The sequence below is a fragment of the Bufo bufo genome, chromosome 7 (assembly GCF_905171765.1).
Source record: "Bufo bufo chromosome 7, aBufBuf1.1, whole genome shotgun sequence".
Lineage (NCBI taxonomy): Eukaryota > Metazoa > Chordata > Amphibia > Anura > Bufonidae > Bufo > Bufo bufo.
The window spans coordinates 10282171-10305082 of NC_053395.1; the positions used below are offsets into that span (position 1 = coordinate 10282171).

The following is a 22912-nucleotide window of genomic DNA, read 5'->3' on the forward strand; positions in this document are numbered from 1 at the left end:
CATCAACAAGGTTTTATTTACTTCAGGATGGAATAATCTGGTTCTTTGACAGGGGCACAGCACATATACATAGTGTGGGCATGGATGTATTATACATTTTCCTAAAATGTAGAACTATATGACAGCCTGTTAAAACCAAATTCTAATAACATTGTAGTCGCTGAACCAGTTCCCAAAACATTATTCTGGCCATGATATTAATTTCAGAATTTTTCCTGTCAGTTCATTTGATAAAGTCCATCAGTTTCTTCAGATCCTTGGTGATCCTTCCATAGTTTCTTCAGATCCTTGGTGATCCTTCCATCAGTTTCTTCAGATCCTTGGTGATCCTTCCATCAGTTTCTTCAGATCCTTGGTGATCCTTCCATCAGGGGCAGTGTTGTCCGGGATGTAGATGCAGCAGTTCCTGTAGACCCCTCCTTTTTCTGCTGTCAAGGACCAGTCGGTTCTGTGGAGTCATCACTGGAAAAGAGCTCAGTTGTTCCAACATTCCCTTAACAGCATCACAGGTGTAATTCACAAATCTCTGTTGATGACAATAGATATGTTAATCCAATCAAAAAAATTATTATTATTAATTTTTTTATACTACTAATCATGGGAGTTAATGACTCGAATTCTGCAACTATCTGACTTTTTGTTTTAAATTCATCAGAAACTCTTCTACAGACTCCTATGGCATCCATGTATAAACACGAGTCATAGGATGTAGGCAGTGACCTCCTTATGTAGTGTACGGGGACTGTAATACCCGTCACTACCAAAGTGTCACTTGGTGTGCTGTCGTCCCTCCTTAATTATGGAGAAGTTGGTATATGTCAGTTTTATAAAATGTCATGTAATGTAATGTTATGTATTTCCCTGTTACTGAAACTTGCATGTACAGGCCTGCTAGGGGTGTCATTCCAGCTTCTAGTCATTAGAGGGAGCTAGGGAGCCCTAGTTTATATAAGGCCCAGACAGGGAAGTAGAAGGCAGACGGTGTCTAGTGTCTGTAATCTACAGTTGGAGATTAGACAATGTCTGAGACAAGTCCAGGCCTGAAGCCTGCTGTCCAGGAGAAGATTCCCTCCTGAATTCCCATATGCAGAAACAGGAATATGTTAGATCAAGAGCCTGAGGAAGTTTCCAGAAGCTGAGAGAGACAGAGGCAAAGATCAGGAAAGCAAGAGGTACTCAGAAAGACAGAGGAGGTACTTATAGAAGCCATAGCCAAGGATATAAAGCCAGAACTAGGTTAATGGGCCTTGGTGAAGATTTGCTATATTCCAGGATCAGACAGAAATAGAGTGCAAGCTCCTGTACTGCAAGTCCTGTGTTTAACACTCTGTAATGACCTTGCTAAATCTGTATTGCCTGCATCGACCGAATTGCAAAATCGACTGTATGCCAAGGAACTGCGATTCCAATATTGTCTCTGCATGAAAACTACTAAAGTTGGAGTTCTGTTTTAATACTACGTGTCCTCAATTTATTCCTGCATCCGCAAACGGCGTGCCACCGTTTACTTGGCACTGGCGTCACCAACTTTCTGTCATCACCTGCCCTTGCAGAGAGTCAGCCGTACCAGGTTAGTGTCTATTGCACTACATCACCCAGAAACACCTACTGCACACAACTTGAGTACGCTGCACCTTCTCTTTTGGCGTCACGAACAGGATACGCACTCTTTCTAGTGCAAGAAGCATGAACTTTGTGCCTTATACCGTTGCCCTGTGACCAAAGTGACAATTTTCCTGTTTTATTCAAGTGGACTTTGTGGACTGAAAATCATACCCAAAGTGTACCAAAAACCTCTAAAAAGCGCTGTGCAGTGTTGCGCTACCCAGAGGAAGAAAATCGCCGCATTGGAGTGTGGTTTTGTGGACTTTTTACAATCCTGCTTGCTGTCAGTGAATGGACAGCGTTTCTTACTAAAGATGGCTGCTGGGCTTGCTGAATTTACTGCTGCGTCACCTTCATCCCGAAAAGGCGGGAAAAATTGGCGCCTTTCTGAGGAAAAAGCGGAAAGAAGGTCAAGGGCAGGCGCCACGGCTTATCTGGACATTTGCATGTCTGCCAGCATGGACACCGCCTTCCCTATACTGGAATACCTGGGGGGCGGCCTCCCAAAGCAGTGGGAGGAGCTAGCTGCTGTAATTGACGCGACCCTATCGCTCTCCTCAGAAGGATCGAGCATGTTGGATAGTGAGCAGAGTGTTGCTGCAGCGTCCGCACCTGAAATTGCAAAGATGTCTGATGTTGGTGTAGAGCCAGAGGAGGCTCCACCGGCCTACGCTCCGGGACCGGAGCAACCCGCCTGCCGCCCAAGGAAGAAAGAACCCGAGCCCTACTATGGCTCGTGGAGGGACTTTTTCCAACCATCTTTCAAATGGTCCTCCCTGATGGCGGAGATCCGAGAGGCCGCTATCAAGCGGAATACAAAGACCAAAATCATCTATGAGGAACTGACCAAGACCATACATGAGAAACATACGCACACCCAACCCCGCCTGGAAAGGAGAAAGGGAGTGGTGCTTTCATTTGACAAACCCCGTGGCTACGGGTTTATTCAGGACTATCTAACTGGCAGAGACCTCTATGTTAATCGAAGGTCTGTCAAAAGAGACTACCTCCCTTCGTACCAGCACAGCCTCCGCGAGGGAGAGGAAGTGGAGTACACCCCTGCCGAGAGCCTGCGAGGCCCTTATGCGACTGCTGTGACCCGTCCCAAGCGAGCACCTGAGGATTGGGAAGCAGAAGAAGGAGAAGACTACTCTGGCTGCGAGCGGGAACCGGAACGCTCTCCAGAGCCGGCCCATCACGCCTTTCAGGAGCGGAGCTCCTTCATTGGGCCTAATGTCTTCTGGCAGCCAACCGTGTTGGAGAAATGGGTGAGCCCCTATCCTTCCCCCGAGCTGCCTCGTCGGGAGAAGACAATATCGGAGCTGGAGCAGTTAAAAGGACTTAGTGCTACCTTTCAGAACATCCGGATGGGTCGGAGACCAGACGCATCGCCAGAACCTGCAGAGGCCGAGTCCGCGCCATCGGTGACTGTACCTGCTCGGCGGCGCCAGCAGAGGACAGCGACTCCGACACAGAAAGCATCGGTGAGCAGATCGTCCGGCTGGAGGAGAAGTTGCGGGAGTTGCGCAAGAGATACACCGCCAGGATCCAGACACCGCCGAGGAAGGATGAGGTAAGGGTGCCTGTCACCACCCGTAGACCGCCTTCTGCTGCCACCGCTCCGTCAGTGCCCCAGACCGGACCCGCGATTGCCGTAAACTGCTGCACCCAGAGCACCGGACCGCTTGCTGCGGCGGTGCCAAGCACGTTACACCCTGCAGTGATCATGCCAGGACCGGCACGGTCCACCAGAGGGTTCACCCCTAGGCCTATGGGGCCTATACCTATTAGGGGCCCCTTTACCCTACAGCTGCCTCCTGATACAGTTATGTGGGCACACCCTCCTGTAGAAGAATACTACAGACGATACCTGCCAGCGGAGCCAAGTGGATATGATATGCCACTGTGATCAGCCTGCTAGGCCTTTGATTTGTTTCACTGCAGAAGTTTGATGTTAACCCTTCCAGGACAGGAGTCCTATGTTTCTGGTCCTTTGTTGCGGCTGCCAGTTTGTCCACGGCTCAGTGGTAGGTGTTGGCCACTGATATAACAAAGCTAACAAGGCCAAGTTTGTTTCCAGGACCTCCTGCCTGCTTTTGCTATCCCACGCCAAGTTGTGCCTGTTCCTTTGTTGCACCTTTTACCCTTCACCCCCTTTTCAGGTTGATCAGGGGCATTACAGCACTTTTCTTGCTGTCATTTTATTGTGCAACTTCATACTAAGGAACCGTGCCCGGAGACAGACTCAAAAGTACCTGAGCCTCTGAGATTCTTACTCTTTTAAAAGTATTGTGCCCAGGGATGGACTCCACCGCATGAGAGCCTCTGTGATTTAATAAGAAATAACCTGGGTACGGACTCATGTTTGTTATTTGAGCCTCCAAGAACTTTTATACCGTTTTCTACTGTTCTATCATGGACTTATTCATTGTCATGGACTATCCTGGTTATACTGTTACGCTGTGCCAGGTCAGCGCACCCGTTCCATTCACTATCCTGAGAGAAGAGAACGACGCCCCTTGTCACTACCCTGCACCTTTGCCAATTGGACCTGATGTAAATGTAAATGCAGATGAATTACATGTATGTATGCCTGCATGTCTCTATTTTCTATTTCAGGTGTAGATTCCAGTTGGGAGACCCATGATGGAGTACGAGGTCGTACTCAGCTTAAAGCAGTGGGGTATGTAGTGTACGGGGACTGTAATACCCGTCACTACCAAAGTGTCACTTGGTGTGCTGTCGTCCCTCCTTAATTATGGAGAAGTTGGTATATGTCAGTTTTATAAAATGTCATGTAATGTAATGCTATGTATTTTCCTGTCACTGAAACTTGCACTTACAGGCCTGCTAGGGGTGTCATTCCTACTTCTAGTCCATAGAGGGAGCTAGGGAGCCCTAGTTTATATAAGGCCCAGTCAGGGAAGTAGAAGGCAGACGGAGTCTAGTGTCTGTAATCTACAGTGGGAGATTAGACAATGTCAGAGACAAGTCCAGGCCTGAAGCCTGCTGTCCAGGAGAAGATTCCCTCCTGAATTCCCATATGCAGAAACAGGAATATGTTAGATCAAGAGCCTGAGGAAGTTTCCAGAAGCTGAGAGAGAGAGAAGCAAAGATCAGGAAAGCAAGAGGTACTCAGAAAGACAGAGGAGGTACTTATTAAAGCTACAGCCAAGGATATAAAGCCAGAACTAGGTTAATGGGCCTTGGAGAAGATTTGCTATATTCCAGGATCAGACAGAAATAGAGTGCAAGCTCCTGTGCTGCAAGTCCTGTGTTTAACACTCTGTAATAACCCTGCTGTACTGTATTGCCTGCATCGACCGAATTGCAAAATCGACTGTATGCCAAGGAACTGCGATTCCAATATTGTCTCTGCATGAAAACTACTAAAGTTGGAGTTCTGTTTTAATACTACGTGTCCTCAATTTATTCCTGCATCCGCAAACGGCGTGCCACCGTTTACTTGGCACTGGCGTCACGAACTTTCTGTCATCACCTGCCCTTGCAGAGAGTCAGCCGTACCAGGTTAGTGTCTATTGCACTACATCACCCAGAAACACCTATTACACACAACTTGAGTACGCTGCACTTAGTCGTGACCGGACAATGTTTTCTGATTTGATCCTACTCAGGAGGTAAGAATAGAACAAATGGCATCAGTACCCGATCAGGACTTGATCAGGGCACATTGACCACTTCATTCTACCTGCATCCTGGGTTGGAGTTTCAAATCTCCACACAATCACCAGATATCTGCGTTTTGATCATTTTGGTTAATGAATTATGTAAGAACAATATCCTGGAGGGAAAACACCAAAGGGCTTTCCTGTATAAATCCTGTCTCTAAGGTCAGTTTGTCATTATATTTTAAATTTGGCCAAATATTTAATGCCAATTATAGGTAAGGATGTAGGAGCCACAGATGCTACTGAACTTTGAGGTTTCTCTCTCTTACCAACATTCTAGATTTGCCTAGGGGATCTTTGTCACTTACACATGCTCCTAACACATATATCCCCAAATCCTGTTGTATAGGATTTCTAATGGACAGGAACAGAGGATTACACTCATCATGTTTACAGCTGTTTGGTGGGGTTCCCTTCAGGATAGTCATTCTATGGGACAAACCTTCACCTTTACTGACTCTAGAGGTGGTTTCCACTAGTTTATATTTCTAACACTTTAGACTAGTACTCCATTCTGGTAATTTCCAATATCCACAGTTGGTATGGTCATATTTAAATACAATTACCGTAGACTGGGTCAGTCGCCGTCACACAGATGTACTTATCAGACCAAAACCAAGTGTCCTATCTGTCATCTGTCTTACAGTCCACTATACTGCAAAAGTCCACTTAGTTGTTCCTGACTCATCTTGATAATATATCACCGTTGGAATTTGATTTGACTGTGATTTCCCCTTTGTACAATATGGAACAAACAATAAGGCATGAAACAACATTATGGCTCTTATAGTCCCGGCACTTGATTGCAATACGATCAGTTTCTCCTTGCAATTCGACAGCAGTGGCGGCGGTTATCAGGACTTGATGTAGATCTTCAAACCGTAGCTCTAGGACTTTCCACCCGTCTCTTGTTTCACCACTATCCAATCTCCTGATTGTGAAGAATGAATCGCTTCTATACAGTCTGGATTCTAGGAAACAACTAAAACTTGGAAATACACATTAGACAATAACTTGTGCAACAGACAACATAATTTTGGAAAACTACTATGCTGCATCTGGAACTATTGGGGAAATAGACACCTAATCTAGGGGCATTCCCAAAGAGTACTTCATAAGGACTTAGGCCTATCTTCAGGTTAGATGTATATCGGAGGAAGAAAAACCCCAGGGATAGGTACTCTCACCTCAGTCAGTATCTTTTAGCTGTAGCCTTCGCTACAGGCCAAATCTCCGAATATCCTGGAAAGAGATCAATACAGACACAGACATATTCACACTGTTCCACTTTGTTCTGAATGTAGTCAATCCGCAGTCTCTGAAAAGGGGCAAAGATGACCTTGGCATATGCCTTCCTGGAACTCCCATAGTTCTCCCATCATTATTACAGCATTCACCTAGTGGCAGCATTGTTGAACCCAGGAGCCGTCCACCACAGAACCCAATCACACCTTCTCTCTCTCGATTTGCCCATGTTCTAAATCCATCCTCTTTAGGTAGAGTGCCCTCTGAAGGAAGAGTTTATTACCAACCCTCAAGAGTCCATTCTCAATCATCACTTCTACCTTTATCCTTTGATGTTTCCTTTCAGCCTCTGTAACCTGTATCTGAAAAAGGCAAACTTTTTGGAAGTCCACTGGCCCTAAGCCATCCTGTATCACAGAGACTTCCACTTAGCGTGGACTTCAGGTAATAGTTTAGCCTTTACCTTCTCAGGCAGCATCGGGGCATCAAACATCTTTCATACACTCAGCATTCATTATTGATGGGCTTAGCCATGGATCAAACAAAATCTCTGCTTCACTAGATTAGACCATAATAATGAGTGATACCGAAGGCATACTTGGATGTCATGTCTTACCCTCATCCATCTTACCAACCTCAGCGAGTGTCTTCAGCTCTGTCTCCTGCACTAACATTGCTGGATGGAGTGGTTCTTTCTTGACAACATCAGATTAAGTAGGAACAGCATATCCTGTCCGAGGTGATCCATCTTCCAGGAACCTGAAATGATCTACCAGAAACTCAAAAATGTGGTTATTAATTGGAGACATTAAATTTGAATTTAAATATTTTTTTTTATTTTCTACTCCCAGAAAGCACTTTTTATTTTTATTTACAGAGGTGGGAAAGTATTTGTATTTACTACTCCCAGCCTCCCCCCTTCCAGATGCAGCAGAGTGATCGGATCTAATTTTGCACACCCTTAAGACGGTGATTAATTGGTGAGAGGAGTAGGAATTGCATTACTAGATGCTCCTACACATGTGATACTACCCTTAGCCATGAGAGATCATGGAACATGTTTGCTATGAGGCAATGTAATTAGATCCCAAGGATTATATAAATAATAGGGATCCAGTATTTGATTCAGGGTTGTTAATTTCCTATGGGTGTTTCATTTGAAGGGCTGAACATTTGTCTTCCTCCCACAGGCGAGGAAGTGGGCAAGTACCTACAAAGTCTTCCTCCCCCCCCTTGTGGGGAGGACTGATATGCAGCCACGCCCGCCTTAGGTCTTTGTTCGATTTAACTTTAACAATATGACAAAATAGGGACAAAATTAACTTCTCTCAAGCCTAGCCAACACTAGACCTTTCTAGATGATTCTCAAGATCATACACAAAGGCAGCACTTAGGATTTTCTCATGCATAGATAAGGTAATCTCAAAAATCCAAATCCACCCAACTTTTCTGGAGTCTAGTGAAAACTTTCTCCACACTCTCTGTCCTGAGGACAATGTGACTGACTGATGATCTAAACACTTCCTCCCAGACTCACTGATCTTCACTATGCATTAAATCCCCAGCTCTACATTGGACTCAATTTTCCAAATCTCATAAATAATATGAGAAAACTCTCCATATTTTAACTAATTTTCTATAAAGCAGCATAAGTAAGTCCTCTGAATTGGGAATGCTATTCATCATGGCAAAATTGATGTTACTACTGGGTGTAGTATATGTCATACATCATATAATGATGCAGATATCCCTACACTTTCACTCATACCTGAATAAGGACTTAGAATGGGTGCAACCTAGATTGATAGGACACTTCCAACTAGCATCATGGGAATATTTCTAGTAGTCATCATAGGGGCAATTACTGCAGGTACATTTTTAACTGATGGGACATACAATTGGGAAGGGTTATTTTCAGACATCACTGGATATAATCCAGTGTTGGAACTATGATAGGATTGTGTAAAGTCTTTGAGATCCACAAACACACATGTTACTTGCACACACACTCATCCCCCATAAGGCCTAAGGAAAGAGTTTTTGGGGGGTGGGGAAGGGCTAGAGGGAGCAGAAGGCACAGTGCGTGGTGCTGATTAGCACATTCCAGTACATGGTGTAGAGGAGGAGCTGACAGAAAAAGCAATAGGTAGTCTTTGATGGACCACAAGACCCAGGATGACTTAGTTACAACACATGTGGTGGGGGGAAGGGAATGCCGCATGGCCAACTCTCTTTGTTCCCTTACCACACCCAAATCCTCCATTTTACTATAGCAATATTGTCCATTCTCCTCAATTACTTTCAACTTTCCATATACAGTTTTCTACAAACTTTAATTTAATCTATCTCCTACTGCATTTGCAATCTCTAGGGGGAACTTTTACACAAAACTGCATATTTATGGATAATACCGGAAATCGCTGCTACTTAGTATGACAGAATGCTTTCAACTTTTATTTTCTAACTGAAACTTTTCCTTTCTTTTTCTCTCATCAACTGAGCCGCCGTTAATATCTCTTTTCACTCTGTCCTGCAACATTAGAATTTCCCATTATTGTAGTTGCACAAAGCTCTAACAATTGCTACTTATCAAACCCGCAAACTTAAGCGTAGTTGCACAAAGATCAAACGGAATCCGATTACTATAAGTAATCGCCACCGAACCCACAAACTTAAGCGCAGTTGCACACAGCTCAAATGATATAATAGTATTGAACCCACAATCTCTCAAAGTGAAGACCCCTAGTCAATTCACCGGGATACAAAATCTTAATAACTTCCAATTGCCTATGACAATTGGTATTAACCCTTTTCTCCAGATTCTCGTCAGAATATTGGGCTGGGAACTAATTCTACGTCACACAGGATATCCGGCTCAGCTGTCTAACAACTTCAGTTTAGTTTCTGTCATGGTCTTACCTTCTTGCTGTTCTCCTTCGTTTGACATGTGCTGGCGGCCATCTTGGTTTCTGGGTTTCTTGTAGCCTTCCACCCTGCGGCTCCTCCTTCCCACTGGGAGGAGCTGGATGCCTAGCTCATATATATAGGAGGTCTGTGGCTTCAGTTCCTTGCTTGGTCCTCTTGTGTACACATGCTTCTAAGACTGCTGCTGCTTCTGGTTCCTGATCCTGGCTTCGTCTGACTACCCTGCTGGTTCCTGATCCTGGCTTCGTCTGACTACCCTGCTGGTTCCTGATCCTGGCTTCGTCTGACTACCCTGCTGGTTCCTGATCCTGGCTTCGTCTGACTACCCTTCTGGTTGCTGACCTCTGGCTTCGCAAAGACTCTGCTCGGTTTCACCATCCGTTTGGACTTTTGCTTTACAGCTTTATTTTCAATAAAGCCTTCTTATTTTCTCTTATCTCTTGTTGTACGTCTGGTTCATGGTTCCGTGACATTAGGACCAAGCCATGAATTCTGACGGTACAGGGCCATCCTCGCTACCCACGCTGGTTGCCAGACTTGATCAGCAGGATCACCTGTTGGGTCGGTTCGCTGTGGCGTTGCAAACCCTGCTTGAACGCACGGCTCATTTCGCTCCCGTTGCCGATGGGTCGGTTGTCGCTCCTGGGCTCGCTCCTACTGCCGCTCCGGTTGTTGCACCAGAGTCTACCCCGACACCTGTTGTTGCGCCTGCGGTATTTCGGGGTATGACCGGTTCTGCCCCTCTTCCACAGCGCTTTGGGGGAGAGCCAACTCAGTGCCGAGGTTTCCTTAACCAGGTGGGCATTTATTTCGAGTTGCTGCCACATGCCTTTCCTACTGAGAGATCAAAGGTGGGCTTCTTGATCTCGCTGCTCTCGGACAAGGCCTTGGCCTGGGCCAGCCCTTTATGGGAGAACAACAATCCGGTGGTTGCCGAGTTTTCCGGTTTTGTTGTTTCTCTTCGGAAGGTATTCGATGTGCCGGCTCGTGCTGCCTCTGCTGCGAAGCTCCTTATGTCCATCAGACAGGGTTCACGATCCGTAGCTGAATACGCCATTGAGTTTCGTACCCTGGCAGCAGAGGTGGGCTGGAATAATGAGGCTCTGGTCGCTGCTTTCTCTCATGGTCTCTCGGATGCCTTGAAGGATGAGGTTGCAGCTAAGGACCTACCAGTTGAGCTCGAGTCTCTTATTTCATTCCTGATTTTGATTGACACCAGACTCAGGGAGAGACCTTCCTTTAAGGAGAACCTGCGGAGGTCTTCTAACAGATTGGTGCCTACGTTTGCTGTCCCACCCGTGCCTCCCTCTCCTCCCACGCCTCCTGGGGATGACTTGTCTGGGGGTGAACCCATGCAGCTGGGGTTTGCTCGCCTGTCCGAGGGGGAGAGGGCACTCCGGAGACGCGAGGGCCGATGCATGTACTGTGGTCTCGGTGGGCATTTTCGGTTGGCATGTCCGAACCGTCCGGGAAAACGCTCGTACCTGAGATCCTGTCGGGGGCAGATCTTGGGTGGAGTCTCCTCGTCCCCGGTTTCCCGTGTTGACAAACCACTGATCACTGTTGTCCTCTCCTGGGTCGGGGGCTCGGTGACGACCCAGGCGTTGGTGGACTCTGGTGCTGGTGGTTTGTTCATTGATAGTGTGTTCGCTGCCGCCAATTCCATTCCTCTGCAGGCTCGAGGTTCCCCACTGGCTCTTGAGGCGATAGACGGCAGACCCCTTCTGTCGTCACACGTGACTCATGAGACCCTTCCAGTGGGGATAGCCATTGGTGCCGTTCACAGAGAGTCGGTCTGTCTCCAGGTTATTTCGTCTCCACACTACTCGGTGGTCTTGGGGTACCCCTGGCTCCAGAAGCATAATCCGACTTTCGATTGGAGATCGGTCGAGATCCTCTCGTGGTCACCGCAGTGTGGGGCTAGTTGCATCCATGGGCCTGTCAAGTTGCTGTGTACTTCCTCGGACTCTCTGTTGCCTCCTGAATACGAGGAGTACCGGGATGTATTCGATAAGGTGCGCGCGGTTGCCCTACCTCCGCACCGCCCATACGATTGTGCCATAGAGTTACAATCTGGTGCCGTTCCTCCTCGTGGCAAAGTCTATCCACTGTCGGTAGCGGAGAATGAGGCCATGGAGGAGTACGTGAGGGAGGCGCTTTCACGCGGACACATTCGCAAATCTTCGTCCCCGGCAGGGGCTGGATTTTTCTTTGTGAAAAAGAAGGGCGGTGAGTTGAGGCCTTGCATCGATTACAGGGGTCTCAATCGCATCACGATCAAGAACGCTTACCCGATACCCTTGATTTCCGAGCTGTTCGATCGCCTTAAAGGGGCCACGGTCTTTACCAAACTCGACCTGAGGGCGGCATATAACCTGGTAAGGATCAAGGCGGGCGATGAGTGGAAGACCGCGTTTAACACCAGGACCGGTCATTATGAATCGGTTTTCCGTGACCTGTTGCAGCAGTGTGTGGTGGTCTATTTGGATGACATCTTGGTATATTCTGAATCCATGGAGGTCCACATTCTGGATGTCAGACGAGTGTTGCAACGGTTACGAGAGAACAAGCTGTTCGGTAAGCTTGAGAAATGCGAATTTCACCGATCCCAGGTAACCTTCTTAGGTTACATCATTTCCGCTGAGGGGTTCTCCATGGATCCTGAGAAGGTTTCGGCTGTCTTACAGTGGCCCCAGCCCAGTGGTCTTCGTTCCCTGCAGCGCTTTTTGGGCTTCGCCAATTATTATCGGAAGTTCATCAGGGACTTTTCCATGCTGGCCAAGCCTCTCACGGATCTGACCAGGAAGGGCAGTAATTCCCAGGTCTGGCCGCTCGAGGCCATCCGAGCTTTTGAGGCCCTAAAGTCCGCCTTTGTGTCGGCTCCGATTCTGTCGCATCCCAACCCTGGGTTGCCCTTTGTCCTCGAGGTGGACGCGTCTGAGACGGGAGTAGGCGCCCTTCTGTCTCAGCGTAGAACACCAGAGGGTCCTCTGCTTCCTTGTGGGTTTTACTCCCGGAAACTGTCTTCCGCGGAGTGCAACTATCAGATTGGTGACAGGGAGTTATTGGCCATCGTGCAGGCCCTTAAAGAATGGAGGCACTTGCTCGAGGGTTCGGTGGTTCCGGTTCTCATCCTGACGGACCACAAGAATCTGACCTACCTTTCTGAGGCCAAGAGATTGACACCACGTCAGGCCAGATGGGCTCTGTTCTTGTCACGTTTTAATTACGTGGTCTCCTACCTACCCGGTTCCAAGAACATCAGGGCGGATGCCTTATCACGGCAGTACTCCGAGCTGTCCAGGGAGGAGTCGATTCCGACTTCGGTCATACCTCCGAATCAGATCCTGGCCGCCATTCGCACCAGCCTGACCTCTCCCCTGGGTGAGCAGATTTTGGCGGCTCAATCTGGTGCTCCCTCTGGGAGACCCAACGGCAGATGTTTTGTGCCTGAGGAGTTGCGCACTCGGTTGTTGCGTACCTACCATAACTCCAAGACCGCGGGGCATCCTGGAAAGAATCAGCTGTCCTGGGCTGTTTCACGTCTGTTCTGGTGGCCTTCCCTACGTTCCGACATCGCCGCATATGTAGCGGCATGCTCCGTTTGTGCCCAGAGTAAGTCCCCTCGGCACCTTCCGTTGGGCCTTCTGCAACCCATAGCCACCGGGGAGCGCCCATGGTCACACCTGGGGATGGATTTCATTGTGGACCTCCCTGCATCCCGAGGCCATACGGTCATTCTCATGATTGTGGATCGGTTTTCCAAAATGTGCCACTGTGTTCCTCTCAAGAAGTTACCCTAGAGTTGGCCACGATTTTTGCCAGGGAGGTCTTCCGGTTGCACGGTTTGCCCAAGGAGATTGTGTCGGATCGGGGGAGTCAGTTTGTGTCCAGGTTCTGGCGCGCCTTTTGCTCCCAGTTAGGGATTCATCTCTCCTTCTCCTCGGCCTACCACCCTCAGTCCAATGGGGCCGCAGAACGATCCAATCAGGCCTTGGAGCAATTCCTTCGTTGCTATGTCTCCGACCACCAAGACAATTGGGTTGACCTCCTGCCTTGGGCTGAGTTTGCCAGGAACACGGCGGTGAACTCTTCCTCTGGGACGTCTCCCTTCATGGCCAATTATGGGTTCCAACCTGCCGTGTTACCGGAGGTATTCTCTCCCCAGGATATTCCGGCTGTGGAGGATCACCTTTCCGTCCTACGTGCTTCTTGGGTACAGATCCAGAAGTCCCTTGAGGTCTCTGCGCAGCGCCAGAGACTCCAGGCTGATCGCAGACGAGCGCCTGCTCCTTCCTACCAGGTCGGAGACCGTGTATGGTTGTCCACCCGCAACCTCAACCTTCGAGTGCCCACTCCCAAGCTGGCGCCTCGCTTTGTTGGTCCCTTCCGAGTGCTTCGCAGGGTAAACCCGGTAGCCTATGCCCTTGCGCTTCCTCCTGGCATGCGGATCTCCAACGTGTTTCATGTCTCCCTGTTGAAGCCACTGGTGTGTAATCGTTTCACTTCCTCGGTTCCTCGGCCTCGTCCGGTCCAAGTGGGCAATCGTGAGGAATATGAGGTGAGCAATATCCTGGACTCACGCCTGGTCCGCGGTCGGTTGCAGTTTTTGGTCCATTGGCGTGGTTATGGTCCAGAGGAGCGTTCCTGGGTTCCCTCCGCAGATGTCCATGCTCCTGCCTTGCTCCGAGCCTTCCACGCACGCTTCCCTCAGAAACCGTTTTGTGCTCCGCGGAGGAGGGGCCCTTGAGGGGGAGGTACTGTCATGGTCTTACCTTCTTGCTGTTCTCCTTCGTTTGACATGTGCTGGCGGCCATCTTGGTTTCTGGGTTTCTTGTAGCCTTCCACCCTGCGGCTCCTCCTTCCCACTGGGAGGAGCTGGATGCCTAGCTCATATATATAGGAGGTCTGTGGCTTCAGTTCCTTGCTTGGTCCTCTTGTGTACACATGCTTCTAAGACTGCTGCTGCTTCTGGTTCCTGATCCTGGCTTCGTCTGACTACCCTGCTGGTTCCTGATCCTGGCTTCGTCTGACTACCCTGCTGGTTCCTGATCCTGGCTTCGTCTGACTACCCTGCTGGTTCCTGATCCTGGCTTCGTCTGACTACCCTTCTGGTTGCTGACCTCTGGCTTCGCAAAGACTCTGCTCGGTTTCACCATCCGTTTGGACTTTTGCTTTACAGCTTTATTTTCAATAAAGCCTTCTTATTTTCTCTTATCTCTTGTTGTACGTCTGGTTCATGGTTCCGTGACAGTTTCAGCATGTTCTACCACACAAAGAAGGAATATTTCAACAGGTTCTTTCTAACGGACAGATCAGCTATAACTTGAACCCTTTTATCGCGATAACACCAATTCAACTCTTGAGAACCCACAAAATCGGAAGTTACAGAGGAGATTTGTAAGAAATAAAGCTTTCTTACCTTGCCGGCATGTGATCTCGTCTGATGGTTCAGTTTAAGTCGCTCTCGTGGCGTTTGAATCGGAAGTTACGCAAGCTATCTGCCCCACGTTGGCGCCATTTTGTTAGCGCAATTCATGCGCTTCTCCTTCTTCTTTGTGTGGTGCCAAATCAATTAGAAGTATAAGTATGTGCATGCCATACAGCTTTATAATGAGACCAGACACGCTAGGTGGTTTCATGAAAGCATCTTCTCATCTTCCCTGAGCATGATAGAAGAGCAGGCGAGAGAGACTTTTATTCACAGTACATTCACTTAAATAGCAGACAGCAGGTTCTGCTGAAGAAAATCCCTGTATTGGGCACCGTCCATCTTTCCCTCAGCTCTGATCAGTTTCCGAGTCCCCCCAGTATGATGCTGCCACCACCAGGTCTCACTGTGGGGATGGTGTTCTTTGGGTGATGGGATGTGTTGGGTTTGCCCCAGACATAGCGTTTTCTTTGATGGCTGAAAAGTTCAATGTTAGTCTCCTCAGACCAGAGCCCCTTCCTCCATACATTTTGGGGTCTCCTCAGACCAGAGCCCCTTTCTCCATACATTTTGGGGTCGTCCGCATGCCTTTTCTCACACTCACAACGCGCCTTTTTGTCTTTAGCTGACAGTAATGGCTTCTTCTGGCCGCTCTGCCATAAAGCCCAACTCTGTGGAGCGTACGGCTTATTGTCGTCCTATGTACAGATCCTCCAGTCTCTGCTGTGGAACTCTGAAGCTCCTCCAGGGTCACCTCAGGTCTCTGTGCTGCCTCTCTGATTAATGCCCTCCTTGCCCGGTCCGTGAGGTTTGGTGGGCGGCCGTCTCTTGGCAGGTTTGCTGTTGTGCCATGATAGATTTGATGGTGCTCCTGGGGATCATCAAAGATTTGGATATTTTTTATAACCTAATCCTGACTTGTACTTCTCCACAACATTGTCCCTTACTTGTTTGGAGAGTTCCTCGGTCTTCATGGCAGTGTTTGGGTAGTGATGCCTCTTGCTTAGGTGTTGCAGCCTCTGGGGCCTTTCAAAAAAGGTGTGTGTATGTAATGACAGGTCATGTGACACTAAGGATCCATTCACACGTCTGCAAGTGTTTTGCGGTCCGCAAATTGCGGATCCGCAAAACACGGACACCGGCCATGTGCGTTCCGCATTTTGGGGATCGCACATGGCCGGCACTATAATAGAAATGCCTTTTCTTGTCCGTGTCGGATGCGGACCCATTTTGCAGACATGTGAATGGGCCCTTAGATTGCACACAGGTGACATCAACCCTAATAATCGTGTGACTTCTGAAGGTAATTGGTTGCACCAGAGCTTTTTATGGGCTTCCTAACAAAGGGGGTGAACACATACGCACATGACAATTGTCTGTTTTCTATTTCTAAACAATAATTTTATTTATGTATTTTTCTAATTTCACTTCACCGACTGAGACGATTGTGTTCTGATCCATCACATAGAATTCAGATGAACAAAACATTGAACTTAAGGCTGTAATGTAATAAAACACGAAAAAAGTCAAGGGGGTGAATATTTTTGCAAGGTACTGTACATACATACACTCAGCTTTATACACTGCCTGTCCAAAAAGTCGCCACCTAGATGTAACTAAGCAGATAGTTCTGAGCCTCCTATTGGATAATTACTGCACGGGAGCGATTATCTTTCAGCTGCACCAAGTTATTTAACCCCGACTGGTGCAATGAGCTGCTTCTCATTTCTTACACAACCATGTCGAAAGCCACATCTCGTGGTTGTGGAAAAGATGTCAGTCTGCTTGAGAAGGGTCAGATCATTGGCATGCATCAAGCAGAGAAAACATCTAAGGAGATTGCAGAAACTACTAAAATTAGGTTAAGAACTGTCCAACGCATTATTAAACGCTGGAAGGATAGTGGGGACCCATCGTATCCGAGGAAGAAATGTGGCAGGAAAAAAATCCTGAATGATCATGATCGGCGATCACTTAAACGTTTGGTGAAATCAAATTAAAAAAAACAACCGTAGAACTCAGGGCTATGTTTGATAGTGAAAGTAAGAGCATCTCCACACACAATGCGAAGGGAACTCAAGGGATTGGGACTGAACAGCTGTGTGGCCGTAAGAAAACCTCTAATCAGTGAGGAAACCAGAAAAAAAGGCTTCAATTTGCTCAATAAGCTTATCGAAACAATGCCGCAGCGAATGCGTGCCGTAATCAAAGCTAAAGGCGGTCCAACCAAATATAGAGTGTGTGACCCTTTTTTTTTTTTGGTGGCAACTTTTTTTTTTTTTGGAGAGGCAGTGTATATTAGATGCACTAGGTGGCAGCACAAGTCCAATGTATTGTACTAGGGAACATTTCTCTGTTGTGATGGAGCCACCAAGTGGTAAGAAAACAACATTACACCCAGCGCAGTAGTTTCTCTGTTAGTTTTTATCCCTTATGATCCTGTCCGCACCTTATATATAATAGAAAATATAAATAAGGAGAAATACAAAAATGAAGAATACTAGACACAAACACTAATGTCTGATGACTTTCCCATTCAAGCATCATTATTTTATATTCACTGAGATTCAAGTTCTGACTCCTGAACTCCCAGGAGCAGGTAGAACATAAATGCACATGTAATATCCAGAAATAATACACAGCCAAAATATGTACTGTATAAAAAATATGTATAATCTGTATGTAGTGAGCGCCCTCTAGTGGTGGTTGTATAATCTGTATGTAGTGAGCTCCCCCTAGTGGTGGCTGTATAATCTGTATGTAGTGAGCTCCCTCTAGTGGTGGCTGTATAATCTGTATGTAGTGAGCTCCCTCTAGTGGTGGCTGTATAATCTGTATGTAGTGAGCTCCCTCTAGTGGTGACTGTATCATCTGTATGTAGTGAGCTCCCTCTAGTGGTGGCTGTATAATCTGTATGTAGTGAGCTCCCTCTAGTGGTGACAGTATAATCTGTATGTAGTGAGCTCCCTCTAGTGGTGGCTGTATAATCTGTATGTAGTGAGTGCCCTCTAGTGGTGGATGTATAATCTGTATGTAGTAAGCTCCCTCTAGTGGTGGCTGTATAATCTGTATGTAGTGAGATCCCTCTAGCGGTGGCTGTATAATCTGTATGTAGTGAGCTCCCCCTAGTGGTAGCTGTATAATCTGTATGCAGTGAGCTCCCTCTAGTGTGGGCTATATAATATGTATGTAGTGAGCTCCCTCTAGTGGTGGCTGTATAATCTGTATGTAGTGAGCTCCCTCTAGTGGTGGCTGTATAATCTGTATGTAGTGAGCTCCCCCTAGTGGTGGCTGTATAATCTGTATGTAGTGAGCTCCATCTATTGGTGGCTGTATAATCTGTATGTAGTGAGCTCCCTCTAGTGGTGGCTGTATAATCTGTATGTAGTGAGCTCCCTCTAGTGGTGGCTGTATAATCTGTATGTAGTGAGCTCCCTCTAGTGGTAGCTGTATAATCTGTATGTAGTGAGCTCCCTCTAGTGGTGGCTGTATAATCTGTATGTAGTGAGCTCCATCTATTGGTGGCTGTATAATCTGTATGTAGTGAGCTCCCTCTAGTGGTGGCTGTATAATCTGTATGTAGTGAGCTCCCTCTAGTGGTGGCTGTATAATCTGTATGTAGTGAGCTCCCTCTAGTGGTGACTGTATAATCTGTATGTAGGGAACTGCCTCTAATGGTGGCTGTATAATCTGTATGTAGTGAGCTCCCTCTAGTGGTGTCTGTATAATCTGTATGTAGTGAGCTCCCTCTAGTGGTGTCTGTATAATCTGTATGTAGTGATCTCCTTCTAGTGGTGACTGTATAATCTGTATGTAGTGAACTCCCTCTAGTAGTGGCTGTATAATCTGTATGTAGGGAACTGCCTCTAGTGGTGGCTGTATAATCTGTATGTAGGGAGCTCCCTCTAGTGGTGGTTGTATAATATGTATGTAGGGAGCTCCCTCTAGTGGTGGCTGTATAATCTGTATGCAGTGAGCTCCCTCTAGTGGTGGCTGTATAATCTGTATGTAGCGAGTTACCTCTAGTGGTGGCTGTATAATCTGTATGTAGTGAGCTCCCTCTAGTGGTGGCTGTATAATCTGTATGTAGTGAGCTCCCTCTAGTAGTGGCTGTATAATCTGTATGTAGGGAACTGCCTCTAGTGGTGGCTGTATAATCTGTATGTAGGGAGCTCCCTCTAGTGGTGGTTGTATAATATGTATGTAGGGAGCTCCCTCTAGTGGTGGCTGTATAATCTGCATGTAGTGAGATCCCTCTAGTGGTGGCAAGAAGAGATGGTGGTCTCAGTCTGTGCTGCATCAGGGCTGATTACACAGAGTCCTCCTGGCGGGTCTGGCAGTTGGCCAAGTAATGGAAGATGCTGTAGAGTCCAAACACGATGCAGGCCAGAACCAAGATGGTGGACAAGGAACCAAGGAGGTAGAGGGACATGCGCTTCTCTGCTGGGAACCGTACCAGACAAGTGAAGGGCCCAGGGCAGAACAAGGTGGAGCATTCAATGGGGTCACTGGAAATCAGAGGAAGATGCCAATAAAACAGGACGTACAAGAAGGTGAGCTCCCCGAGCAGGCGCACGAGGATGCAGAGCAGGTAGAGGAGCAGGAGCCTCCTCTGCTGGTGGAAGTCCAGCACCAGGTCCTTGTGGGCTAAGTCTGAAGTCCAGGTCCCCAGCAGAGGCCCATCACACTGCACCATCTTCTTCTTCATGGAAGCCTTGGTCAGGTTATGGCGGAGCTGAGAGGTGAAGAGCTCCATGAGGAGGATGGAGGCCACGAAGAAGACGTAGGCGCTGTTCCACAGGGAGATGACCGGCACATTGAAGTGCTCATTGAAACAAGCTTTACGGCAGAACTCAGAAGTTTCGTTACCGCGACAATCAAAGTCCAGATCCAGTTTACCCCAAGGAAGCTCAGATACATAGAGAGCGAGAAGGCGTACCACCGCGAATCCAAACCACATAGTCCTCCCCGTGTAATCCGTGGTAGCTTCCAGAGCCGTGCGGAGGATGGGGATGAGACCGGTGACCATCGCCATCTACAGGACGACACATGTCATAGCAACATAGCGACAAAGATTTATATTATCCTATCATGGGTGATACTGTCTACGGTATCTAATCCTGCAATGTGTGATACTGTCTGCTGAGCTATGTATCTAATCCTGTCCTGTGTGATACTGTCTGCTGAGCTGTGTATCTAATCCTATCCTGTGTGATACTGTCTGCTGAGCTGTGTATCTAATCCTATCCTGTGTGATACAGTCTGCTGAGCTGTGTATCTAATCCTATCCTGTGTGATACTGTCTGCTGAGCTGTGTATCTAATCCTATCCTGTGTGATACTGTCTGCTGAGCTGTGTATCTAATCCTATCCTGTGTGATACTGTCTGCTGAGCTGTGTATCTAATCCTATCCTGTGTGATACTGTCTGCTGAGCTCTGTATCTAATCCTCTCCTGTGTGATACTGTCTGCTGAGCTGTGTATCTAATCCTATCCTGTGTGATACTGTCTGCTGGGCTGTGTATCTAATCCTATCCTGTGTGATACAGTCTGCTGAGCTCTGTATCTAATCCTCTCCTGTGTGATACTGTCTGCTGAGCTGTGTATCTAATCCTATGTGTGATACTGTCTCAGAGAAGCACTGAGGACTACAGCCCCCATCATGTACTGCACGTATGTGCTTTACCTTTGTGCCTTGGGAGTTGTGGTTCCTCAATGGACGTCGGGTGAAGCTCTCGTCCTCCTCTCAGATCAGATTGTCAGCTCTGCAGCCCGGGAGTGTTCGGCTGTGTAATGAGCGTCAGCTCTGTGGGTCACTGTGGCCAGTGCAGGAATATTCGTTGGTGCCTCAGATGGATGAAGCGTCAGCTCTGCGGGTCAGTCCCGTGGGAGCGCTGTCATAAACACAGAAAATGCAGTTTTTCCAGTTCCTAGGATGCATTAACCCTGTGTGGTGTGGAGCCAGAGGCGCCGTCCCCACACCCACCGCCTGTATCCGTGTAGCTGTCAGCCGCCCGTCTGTCACCGCCTCTGCCGTCATGTGTAAGGTGGGATCAGTGACGTGTAGATACTCGGCCCTCACGGATTACATGTGGACCCTCTAAGGGGCGCCGTCACTGAGCAGCGGGGGTTAATCTTCTGCCATTGAGGAACAGAATTTGCTTTGCGATCTGACTGTGCGGCGTTTGTGTCGTGAATGTGCGGAGCGATGTCTGAACTGCGGCCGAAGAGCGCCGACCAACATGGTGACCGGAAAGCTGCACGACGTCTCTGAACCAAAGCTTCACAGAAGACCTTCCTCTGTTCCCTGACAGCAAGCAGAGAGCTTAGAAACAGCAAGGAACTGAAATACAAAGGAACAGCTCAATGACAACCGCCTTTACAGTCCATAGAGACCAATAACAGCTCTGTATCTAATCCCATCATGTGTGATACAGTCTGCTGAGCCTTGTATCTAATCCCATTATGTATGATACAGTCTGCTGAGCTGTGTATCTAATCCCATCATGTGTGATACTGTCTGCTGAGCTGTGTATCTAATCCTCTCCTGTGTGATACTGTCTGCTGAGCCTTGTATCTAATCCTATCCTGTGTGATACTGTCTGCTGAGCTGTGTATCTAATCCTATCCTGTGTATCTAATCCTCTCCTGTGTGATACAGTCTGCTGGGCGGTGTATCTAATCCTCCCCTGTGTGATACAGTCTGCTGTGTGGTGTATCTAATTTTATGTGTGATACTGTCTGCTGAGCTGTGTATCTAATCCTATTCTGTGTGATACTGTCTGCTGAGCTGTGTATCTCATCCTCTCCTGTGTGATATTGTCTGCTGGTCGGTGTATCTCATCCTCTCCTGTGTGATACTGTCTGCTGGGCGGTGTATCTCATCCTCTCCTGTGTGATACTGTCTGCTGGGCGGTGTATCTAATCCTCCCCTGTGTGATACAGTCTGCTGAGCTGTGTATCTAATCCTATTCTGTGTGATACAGTCTGCTGTGCGGTGTATCTAATCTTATGTGTGATATTGTCTGCTGGGCGGTGTATCTCATCCTCTCCTGTGTGATACAGTCTGCTGGGCGGTGTATCTAATCCTCTCCTGTGTGATACAGTCTGCTGGGCGGTGTATCTCATCCTCTCCTGTGTGATACAGTCTGCTGGGCGGTGTATCTCATCCTCTCCTGTGTGATACAGTCTGCTGGGCGGTGTATCCAGTTACACAGCTCTCCTGCAGGTGTTGGTTTCTAGGAGCTAGGAATGTTACAATGTAACAGTAGATTGTATCCCTCGGCTCAGGTTCAGTTAACCCTTTCACTACTAGCAGCTGTGCATAAAAACTAAGTCATCCAGAGCAGGCGGTGCACACAGGGTTAATCCTTCACTGGAACTTTAAAAAAAGGCATCTTCAGGTGTTCTGCGGGGTCCTTCCAAGTCGATGGTGACTGGGACATCACGGCCGGTCCATGGAAGTGAATGTGTTAATGGCCCTCACCGCCTCTGATTCTACGATTCTCGGAAGTTATGAGTCATGCAAACAGTTCCACAGACCCCGCCCCCGGACAACGCGAATCCACCAGGTGCCCTTCACAGTCACTGCAGACTGCACCCCAGAAAAAAATACACGGCCCAGACAATGACACCCATCTGCTCACACTCTGTGGAATTGTGCAGTCATGCTCATTGGCTTGAGGACCTGCACAGATATGGTCATGTGATCACAGGTCCTTCTACAATAACAGGTCCTGTACAGTACAGACTAAAAGTTTGGACACACCTTCCCATTTAAAGAGTTTTCTTTATTTTCATGACTATGAAGGCATCAAAACTATGAATTTTATAACAAGACACGGGGGCTTCATATTGCTTTTACCTTTCTTTACTTCTACCATAGCAGCAAAGAGAAAAAAGGTATACAAAATGGAAACCATAGTAACAGACTCCTCCCCTTATCCCAGTATATCCCTCCTTGTCTGCCTGGGATCTTCCTCTTTCTTTGCTGCTACCAGGCAGATAAGTACTCTCCA

General features: G+C 47.7%; 1 protein-coding gene across 1 annotated transcript; it reads right to left on the minus strand.

Moving 5' to 3' along the window:
• Positions 1–19204: 19204 nt before the first annotated feature.
• LOC121007992 (gap junction beta-3 protein-like) lies at positions 19205–19930 on the minus strand. The gene has a single exon (XM_040440265.1). It carries the CDS (start codon positions 19928–19930, stop codon positions 19205–19207), a length of 726 nt encoding a protein of 241 aa, XP_040296199.1.
• Between the last annotated feature and the right edge of the window lie 2982 nt (positions 19931–22912).

Bases quoted from the DNA above. Each gene is read 5' to 3' on its own strand.
- LOC121007992 (XM_040440265.1), bottom strand. From the start codon at position 19,930: ATGGCGATGGTCACCGGTCTCATCCCCATCCTCCGCACGGCTCTGGAA.